This window comes from Saccharomycopsis crataegensis, assembly GCF_037102585.1.
Source record: "Saccharomycopsis crataegensis DNA, jcf7180000000072, whole genome shotgun sequence".
Lineage (NCBI taxonomy): Eukaryota > Fungi > Ascomycota > Saccharomycetes > Ascoideales > Saccharomycopsidaceae > Saccharomycopsis > Saccharomycopsis crataegensis.
Genome location: NW_027043819.1, coordinates 142746 through 153187, shown reverse-complemented (window position 1 = coordinate 153187; position 10442 = coordinate 142746). Strand labels below are relative to the sequence as shown.

Here is a 10442-nt window from a genome sequence, read left to right as displayed (position 1 = left end):
GATTGCTGGAGCCAACTTGTTGATCTTGCTATCTACAGATCTATTACTATGGTTTTTTAATTAAGTTAATTTTCTATTTTTTTCTTTCTTACCTGAATCGGGAATCCGCTTACCTTTTAATTTACAATAAAAACCATAATTAATTGTACATGGAGATCTAAAGTTCAATTCGTGCCGCTCTCTCTCTCTCACTCTCACTCTCTCTCACACACACACTCTCTCTCGTGCTGGTTATTGCTCTTCTCAGCATCAATCCCTTGAATCATGAGCCTACTTGCCCCAGCATGGAAAATAGCATCATCAAAAAACAAACTTTAATTCTTCATCATCCATGAAAAGAGATAGACAGAGCGAGAGTTGGCTTATTATCATGCCCTACCTGGTTATATTATATCCGTCGGTTTTTAACTGATAGGGAAAAAAAAAAAAAACCGAAAAAAAAAAAACTACATTATTCAAAGAGAATTGAATTGTAAAACATTCAAAGAAAATAAAAAAAAAAAAGAAAAAAAAAAATGATAACATAATAGTAACATAACATAACTTAGCATAACTTAACATAACACAACATAACATAACATAACATAACAGTAATAATATAACATAACACTAGTTAATAATACAATTCCAATTAAAACCACACATCCAATTCTTCAATCTCCGCCTCCTTGTCGTTCTCAAACTTTGGATAATACGGAACCATCGCATCACAACTTTGCACATAACAATCATTGTATAATTTCCAATAAGGAGTTCTAACCTTCCTGGCAGAATACCAAAGCCCAATCATAACATAATTCATAAACACCCCCGCCCCAACATTAGTTCTAATCCCGTTTATCCCGTCAAGAATTCTTTCAATAACGTGCGGACTGGTTTCGTAGATATTAGGCATAAGCATGTTCAAAAAATGGATAAACACTTCTTCCATCCCCAATCCTGCACAATTGATCGCCATATGTTTGATCACAGTTGCCGCAGTTTGTCGATGGATTTGATCTCTGTCGGATAACGCATCTTCAAGGAGCGGGGTCACCGCGTACAAGTAATCTTTAGTCATTTCTCCCCCAATATATTCAAACATAAACGTCATCGCCTTCAATACCCCATTTTGCACATTCTTCTCCGGAGTTCGGTACTCGTTCATAATCAGAGGAATCACCGTGAATGGTTGGCAAGTCTCGGCAACAATCCCAATCGCCACCGCAGTACACACCCGAAGTTGACGCTCTTGAACCCGCAAATTATTCAATAAAGTTGCCAAAACTTCTTGTGGACCAATTGCTTTGGCAATAAACCCAAATGTTCGATTGGCAGATCTTCTAATCGACTTTCTCGAAGATTTAAGCAATTCTAGCAATTCAAAACATATTCTCATCCATTCTTTGGGAGGAATATATTCTGACGCCTTATCGGCAATCAACCCAATCAAATCAATAACGTTTTCCTGCACTTTCTCATGACGATTCCGGAGAATTGGCGTCAAGCTTGGTAATAATTGATCGATCGATGGGTTCATCGAAGTGATCCCGATAATAGAAATAATCGTCTTAAGACTATGTAAAATCGAACCCAACACTTCGGGATATACTTCTCCCAAAGACTCATACAACACTTTGGATAATTTGCTAATGATATCCACCTCATTACACGATTTAATCGTTTTGACCAATTTGGAAATCAAATCGGCAGATTGCTGACGGATTTCTGGAGATTCGTTTTGCAAACGGTACAAAATAATCGAAATGATTTGCGGCAAATAAGACTTCATCCGAATATCTAGGGCATCGACCATGGTTCCAAACGCTTTAAGCACCGAATTCTTACTACTGACACTTGAATCACCAGTGGTTTTTTGTAGAGCAATCAACATCCCGTCGATCAATCTTTCTTCTGTACGGTCCTTTAAATCAACCATTTCCAAATCTTTGAAAACTTGATCAACGGTATCGACACTCATCTTTCTTAAAAACTCTGAATCATCCTTCAAATAACTGATGATACTCTCCACGATATTTTCGTAACCAATTCTATCCGATAACACCACCGTAGTATCAATAATCATTCTATTGAGTCGATTATCCAATGCCGACCGACGATTCCAGAAATTCTTCATAAACGATGGCAACACTTCGTTTCTCAAGTATCCCACTTCGATCCCTTCCACCGCGGCACATTGTTGAATCACCTTCAACACCGTTCTTTTCATATCATCATCGGCTGAATTGAATTCCCTCAATAAAATTCTAAACACTTCATTCGAATAATATCCTGCGTATTCACTATCCATTAACGGGATGATATTCCCAATACATTTCAAGTACGCCGAAAGGGTATTGCCTCGATGTCTTCTAATACCTCCCCAAAGAGATTCCAACACCGGTTCAAACGATTCAATCCCATAAGGAGCAGAAGATTCCGCTAAAGCACTCAATGCCAACGCTGTAGCTTTACGGACTTGGACATTATCATCTTCCACCCCATCAGCAAGACAATCAACAAGAGAATTCAAATGCGGCAATACACCACACCCAACAATCGCGGCGATCTGTTGAACAATTTTCGCCCCCGTATGACGTGCCACCCAAGATTTCTTGGATCCACAAACCGCCCTTAAAAAAGGTACCAAAGATTGAATCCCCAAGGTATTAGCGGCCACCGCAAACGTCCTGGCGGTAGTAAGTCGAAGGGTTTCATCTTGCGAGTCGATATATTTTCGAAGGGTGGAAATCGTATGGACAAGCCCTGCCGCCTTCACCAAATTAGAAATGATCTCTCTGGCCTCGGCTCTCATCACCGGGTCTTCATCGGCGAGTAACGGAGAAATGACTTTGAGAATCTTGTCAGTATAAGGTCTCACCAAGTCGCCCAATTTGAATAATACTCGATCAATAACTTTAACCAATACGTGACGTTCTCTGTCACTTAAAGACGGTTCCATTAAAAGCGGTAAAATTTGATTGAATAAAATTTTTGGTCCATAACTTCTAGAATTGTCAGTCAATTGACGAAGCGCCTGTTTACGGACTGGCGGCGATCCATTTTTGATCTTCAAGAGTAATCTCATCACTTTCTGTTCTTTAAGCTCGTCAATCGTCAATTCCCCCCGTTGTTTTTGTTGTTGTTGTTGTGATTTACCATCGACGTTCAAAAGTTTCCCAAAATACTTGGCATCCTCCTCTTTGAAATATTGCAAGTCTTTCATCCCAGGAACACTCGTCACTATCGAATCTTGTAAGATCTTATTAGAAGCATGGCTCTCCTCCGGGATCATATACCCAGTGTTCTGCTGGTTGAGATCATCTAAATTAATGTCAATGGCACCACTGGTGAACTCTTCAGGTGCATCGAGGATTTCATACCCTTCAGGAAGAAGAATATCGAGGACATCATTTGTAAGGGGAAGGTCATTGAAAACTGGAATGGTCTTTATGGGATTAGACTTAGCTGCCTCTTCTTCATCATCTTCTTCCCAACGAGATTTACGTACTGACGAGTTGATGACTTCTTTGTCACCGTTCTCAGTTTCCCCTTGGGGAATTTCATTTGTGGCTTCATCATCTATACCATCTTGCAATTGCCCAGCTTCCTTCGACACTTGAATTTCTTCATCTTTATGGTTATCATTGTTTTTTCCAGGGGCTTTCTCAAACTTGATCTTTTTCACATCCCATCGGCTTCTTCTTTCACGACCAGCTCTTTTCCGCGATGGTGATTTCATCCGTCTGTCACTCATCTTTCCTTTTAAAGAACTTATAAGCAAAGAAAAGTTTGTTTCTGTTTTGTTTTGTGTTTTTTTCTTTTTTTGTTGTCTGGATATACGAAATCCCTAGCTATACAAAATATTCTCTTCTGTTAAGATTGATTAACTAATTGAGGAAAATATCTTACCATTTCTCACCACCATATTGATGATAATTCTTGCAGAAGTTTTTCAATGGGGAGCAGAGAAAGATTTTTGGTCACGTGTACTCGCTCATGTCATGCGTTTGAGCACGTGCACGTGCACGCCTTTTGTTTTTTGTTTTTCAACACAGCATAGCATAATAATAATGCGTTATGGGTGACTCTCAACGAGATGGACAGCCCCTTGCAACGGAGAGAGTGCAATGGCTGTAAAAAAAAAAAAGCGTAGGAACTTGATCAGTTTTATTATGACTCGACGGGTGAGAGGTAGAAACGAAGTCATGATTGCTTAGTCAAGAAAAGTTTCCTGGAAATGGAGAATGTGGGCAGGTGATAAAAAGGGTACTAAGAGAAAATGTGGGAGCTGGGAGTGAAGAGAAGAAGCTGATGGAGAAACTGGCAATGGGGTAGTTGATCGAGAAATTTATGATGGAGTAATTGGGGAAATACGTAGCACCAAGTCTTTGGAAACGGAGGAAATAGAGGTCATCATTTCTGGCTTTGACAATAACTGTATAATGAGGCATGAACACACACATCATTAGGCGCCAATCTCAATTTCCATAAAGCTACTTTTAAAGTGAATAAATCAAATACCAAAAGGTATATAATTGTGTATGGTGCTTCGGAACAAGTATACGAAAACATAGAAACAGGAGAGCTCTTCACGAAGCCTCAAATTGGGGAGGGGGTACCAGATCCATTGTCAAAGACAATTATTATCAGAAAAGAGATCTTAGAACCTATTGAAGAAGCTTGCGGTTACAAATGGTCGGGTTGTAGAAGCCAATCAAATGGAGATAAGTGCTTGTTAAACGTCCACTGTTTCCAGGATAAAAAATTTGTATCGTGGTAAACATACCAAACGTTTCAATTATTAAAAAACTAAGGAATGCAATACTTCCCTCTCCATAAGTATGCACAAACATTGTGGTCATATAACTGTTAGGTTAACTCAAAAGTTAGCCCTCGAATAGCTACAATATAGAGCACATACATATAGAATATCTTTAAAAACATTTCGAGAATATACATTAAAAAAAGACAAATAGAAAACTAATATACATATATGCAACAATCAATAAAAAAAAAAAAAAATGATAAACAGTAACAACATAAACCAATAATAACAATAACAAGATGATGAATTCAAAGTTTTCAAGCAAAAAAAAAAAATCGTTTGATGAAAATCAGTAAAATAAATAGGAAAGCATTTAAAAAAAATTTGAAAAAAATTGAAAAATAGTAAAAAAAAATAGCCATTATCATTATTATCATCATTATTGAGTAGTTAAAACAAAAAAAAAATATGACACGAGCCGGAACAGAGAAAAGAACCAGGGCTTTATGAAAAATAAAACTTGAAGTGAACAAATCTCAGGATTCTTCTCTATTCTATTTCTATACTTTTTTCTTTTATTCTTTTTGTGAATAAATGCTTGACAACCAAATTTGAATATTAAGTAGTGCATGATTTTGATTTGATGAGGCGTTGGGTTTACCATGTGTCAAAGCCTCCCATCGTATCAATTCCATATCATATATGAATTATTTCTCTTGTTTTGAAAAGAATAAAAGAAAAAAATTTGTTGAAAATGTCACTGTCCATCATATGCGTTGCAACTATGAATTTCTTTTTCCATGTAAAGATTGAGTGTGAGATAAAAAGGAGAAAGTTGAAAAAAAAAATCGAAAATGAAAAAAAAAATTGAGATTACCAATGACTCTGGATTTTTGTAAGCTATTGGAATTCATGCGCAGTCTACCACCAGTCACCACCGGAAGAAGAGTTGTTGTTGTTATAGCCACCACCGGTTCTAGAGTTGCTGCCACTATTACCAGTGTTAGAGTAACCACCATAGCTAGCACCACCACTGTAAGAGCTGTTTCCGTAAGAGCTGTTTCCATAAGAGCTATTGCCGTAAGAGTTTCCGTAGGAGTTGTTTCCGTAGCCCCAGCTGCCGTTGTTGCTGTTGCCGTAGCCACTACTTCCACCTCTTCTGAAATCTCTGCTGCCACCTCTGCCACCACGGTTTCTACCACTACCACCACGAGAGCTAACTTCTCTAACAACAGTAGTCAAGAATTCTGGAACTTCTTGTTTAGCTTCAGACAAAATATCAACCAAGTCCTTGACCACATTCTTGTTACCTCTGTTGAAGAATGCAGTGGCCACACCAGTGTTACCAGCTCTACCAGTTCTACCAATTCTGTGGACGTAATCGTCGATATCACTTGGCAAGTCATAATTGATAACGTGAGTAACATTTGGAATATCCAAACCTCTGGCAGCAACGGCAGTGGCAACCAAGATTGGAGCCTTACCAGATCTGAAAGCTTCCAAAGCTCTTTCTCTTTCGTATTGCGATCTGTCACCATGGATGGCAGCAGCTGGGAAGTTTTGGGAGTACAAGAAATCGGATAAGTGGTCAGCCATTCTCTTGGTTTCAACGAAAACCAAAGTCAAACCGTCTTCAGAGGTAGACAAGATATCCAAAAGAAGAGAGTTCTTTTCATTGTCTTCAACATAGAGGACTCTTTGGGTGATGTTTTCTGAAGTGGAACCAACTCTACCGACAGACAAGAAAATGTAGTCTTTCAAGAAATCTTTAGCCAACATTTGGATATCCTTTGGAAAGGTGGCACTGAACATAAGAGTTTGTCTTGATTCAACACCTGGCATGCCTGAGTTTTGAACAATGTTTCTGATTTGTGGTTCGAAACCCATATCCAACATTCTATCGGCTTCATCCAAAACCAAGTACTTGATGGCTTCCAAGGAAATCTTACCTCTGTCGATCAAGTCATTCAATCTACCAGGAGTGGCGACTAATAAATCACAACCTCTGTCAATGTTTCTCATTTGGGTACCGATATCAGCACCACCATAGACAACACATGGCTTAACCCAAGAACGGTAAGCAAACTTCTTGGCTTCTTCAAAAATTTGGGAAACCAATTCTCTGGTAGGGGCCATGACCAAAATAGTTGGGTAAGCCTTACGTTGGTAAGAATAACCTTGTTCTTGTTGTGTTTGGATTTCTGCTGGTCCGTTCTTGAAAGATTCGGACAAACATGGGAATAAGAAACCACCAGTCTTACCAGAACCAGTTTGGGCACAAGCCATCAAATCTCTCTTAGCGGCAATGATTGGGATAGAGTACTTTTGAACTGGAGTAGGTTTGGTGTATCTAGCCAACTTAACGTTTTCAACCAACAATGGGTCCATTGGTGGAGCAATGAAGGAATCAACGGCATCTGGGACATCGTTACCAGTAGCTTCGACTGGAATTTCATCATAGTTGTCGAAGTTGATACCAGTGGATTGGAACTTTGGATCGTCTGGTTCACCGTATAATTCTAATTCAACTCTTTCGTTGTTTGGACCTGGAACATGTTTGCCATCGACCCATTTACCGGAGAATCTGGCATCCTGGAAGCCGCCATTGCGGTTGTTGTGGCCACCACGACCACCATTACGGTTGTTGTAGCCACCACGGCCACCACCATTACGGTTCATGAAACCAGAATAAGAGCCACCACGGCCACCGCCGTTACCGTAACCACCTCTACCGCCAGCAGGTCTGTTACGTTGATGAGGAGGGACATAGGAACCACGTTGTTGTTGTTGTGGTTGGGAGGCGCCTGGGGCTGGGGCAGAGCCAGCTGGGGCGCCATTGTTGATGCTTAACTTGCTTAAATCATTGGAAAGATCGGACATAATTGTAGTTTATAATACTGAGTATTTTTTCTAGTATAGATGACACTATCTACCTATTTGTTTAAATCAACAAGCGTTTTTTGTTCGTTGGTCTAAAAAAATTTTCCTGAAAATTTTCTTCGGATGGCAAATGCGGGTAATGGAGATTCTGATCGTTCCTTTTTTCTTCTTTCTTTTGTTTTCTTTTCTTTTAAGCTTTTGACGCTGACACCCGGACATTTTGCTGTCTTTCTTTTTCGTCATGGGTGACACCACCCAAACACCCCGCATCGCTACACACACGTCAACATGTGGTTATATCAAAAAAGAACTGAAGGCATATATATATATCTATCAAATCTAAGCAAGGACAGGTAAAAAAAATAATAAAAAAAAAATATAGGAAATAAAACAGACAAATAGTATATATGTATATATAAATATAAATATTATCGACAAAAATTTATAGTTTATCACTGAAAAGCAATCTAAAAGTAAAGCATTCTATAAGTTAAGCACCACTTTTCAAATGTTCCAGCACATTCTTCACTTACAGTCAGAATATGTTCTCTTAGAAACTGGATTTGGAATAACACCATTTTGAACCAATTTTTGGAAATCCCATTGATCGGAATTACCCATTTTCCAGTTCCAGAAGAACCAACCATAACCTTTTTCAAAAGCGTTGAACTCTGCTTGAACAAAACGACTGATGGTGGATTTGTCAGAAGCGCTCCAGTTATTGATAGTCTTGGTGTATACGGAATTGCTGTCAGCATCGAAAGCAGCAGTGAATTCGCCAACCATTTCTTTATAACTAAGAGCGGCAATTTGGGTACCCCAGGAACATACTTGGGAAATCTTTTCTTCAAAATTCAAATTCTTGAGATAGTCATTGTATAACATGTACAAATGGGTGTCATACATGATTTTGGAATCACTGTTGTAAGATTTACCAGCCCATGCACCTTGGGAAACATAACCGTCTTGAAGAATGATATTTTGATGAGAACCAATAGTGTTTCTGACAGAACTGATAACATCAGAGTAAAATCCACTAAGGAAATCTTGGGTAACACCGCCAGTACCGCCAACAAGAGGCTCATTAACAAGCTCAATACCAATAACAGTGTCAGCATAGGTTTCGCCACCATATTTAGCAAAAACGTAATTGAGAACTTCCTTGGTTTGATCAATGTTGTCATACCCATTCCAGTCGTGAAAGTTCTTGTGACCAGATGAATCATACCCATTTTGAGAGCCTGGAGAGCCATGCACATCAATCCATACATACATTCCTTCAGCTTTCGCCCAGCTAATTGCCTTTTCAAGATAAGTCACTTGGGACCCTTGATAAAACTTATCGGTAGACATAAGTTTCCAAGCCCAATAACCAATTGGAATACGGACAGCGTTCAAGCCATAAGATTTCATAGTGGCAAAATCAGACTGGGTGATCCAGCTGGCATAGTGAGCTTCAAGAAGATTACCGGCTTTGGCGTAACCAAGAGTGTTCACGAAGTTGAATTCATCAGCAGGAATTGAATTACTTCCGAAATTAGCAGTGCTAAATAAATCGGTATTGATCCAAGGCTCAAGAAGCAACCAACCACCAAGATTGACACCACGAATTGGGTTCAGGTCTTTAGAATAAGTGTGAAAATTTGAAGCAGAACCAAAATTGGAATCTTTCACAGAAGACCATTGAAGAGAAGCATAGGCGCTAGATGCAGCCTGTGAAGCGGTTACTTCTCTTTTCTCAGGTTCTGAAACATCCACTGGAGCAGCGTGGATAGTACAAATGGTGGCTGCCAAGATATATAAGGGAAGAAGATATTGCATGGCTTAGACAATCAGAAGTAGAAGAATGGTTAGAGCTTGATAAAAGAGAGGGGAAAAAAAAACAATTGAGCTATGATAACTAAGGATTGACTGAAGGTTAGATTGTTATCTTTGTCTGCAACTGCTGTGCTTGTAATGTCTTTGTCTTTTTGTTTTACTGTGGCTACTTTACATTCTCTTTTTTCAATTGTTTTCCCATTCATTGTGAGAATCAGCTGCTTTAAATAGGATGTTGACATGCTGGTGCGCAATATAATAGGAACAACCTTACTAGCCTATGGGTAATCATAGGTAATTCTTTGAAGGTGGCTTGATGACGTTCCTTACGATCAGCTAGATCTAACCACGGTTTAGTTGGTCTATCCGGCATGCAGGATGCAGCTTTTGACACTGAACAAAATTTCGGTGTTTGCCCACCACTGGAATAAACTTTATCAATTATATGAGCTTCACTGTGAATTAATTCAATGAGAAAGTGTATATTGTTTTTTTTTCTCGGCACGAGCATATGTTGCAAATGGAGAAGTTCGGGCTCTCCAAGTTAGACTTGACCGTGGAAGAGTTAGAGAAAATATGAATACTAAACACACAAAGAATGGAGATAAAAATCTTCAGTTATTTTTGTTACAAAAGCTTGGTAGAAAAAAAATGCGGTACATTTACTTAGGAATTACCGAGCAGTATTGCGCTAGCAAGCAAAATTTTCGAGTTTCTGCTGATCTTCATTACAGGTAGTAGGGTTCATACCGTGGGATATGAAACTCCAAGGGTCATGTTACATCAGCTCCTCAAATATGTATGCTATTGTTTTTTTTTTCTTGGTACGTCGACTAAAAAGGTTTCATAGATAGAATACAGTTTCATAGACAGAATACGGTTTCATAGACAGCATATGGTTTACGGAGAAAAGTCTTTTGTGAAAGCCAAGATATTTCGATGATCTGGGACAGTGTGTAAATCCAGCTGTTTATTCGCCGATAATAAAAATCTGGAA

The 10442-nt window shown here is 38.9% G+C and overlaps 3 protein-coding genes across 3 annotated transcripts; all 3 read right to left on the bottom strand. All coding sequences in view use genetic code 12, as the record gives it.

Annotated features, from left to right (window-relative positions):
• Nucleotides 1-631: 631 nt before the first annotated feature.
• HSH155 (U2 snRNP complex subunit HSH155) lies at nucleotides 632-3736 on the bottom strand (the record flags this gene model as incomplete). Its single annotated transcript, XM_064993665.1, has 1 exon — nucleotides 632-3736. The coding sequence occupies one exon, from the start codon at nucleotides 3734-3736 to the stop codon at nucleotides 632-634; it is 3105 nt and encodes a 1034-aa protein (XP_064849737.1).
• Nucleotides 3737-5668: 1932 nt separating this feature from the next.
• On the bottom strand, nucleotides 5669-7627 carry DASC09_000610 (DEAD/DEAH box helicase; the record flags this gene model as incomplete). The annotated part of the gene is made up of 1 exon (XM_064993664.1): nucleotides 5669-7627. The coding sequence occupies one exon, from the start codon at nucleotides 7625-7627 to the stop codon at nucleotides 5669-5671; it is 1959 nt and encodes a 652-aa protein (XP_064849736.1).
• Nucleotides 7628-8152: 525 nt separating this feature from the next.
• DASC09_000600 (glycoside hydrolase family 5 protein) lies at nucleotides 8153-9448 on the bottom strand (the record flags this gene model as incomplete). Its single annotated transcript, XM_064993663.1, has 1 exon — nucleotides 8153-9448. The coding sequence occupies one exon, from the start codon at nucleotides 9446-9448 to the stop codon at nucleotides 8153-8155; it is 1296 nt and encodes a 431-aa protein (XP_064849735.1).
• Between the last annotated feature and the right edge of the window lie 994 nt (nucleotides 9449-10442).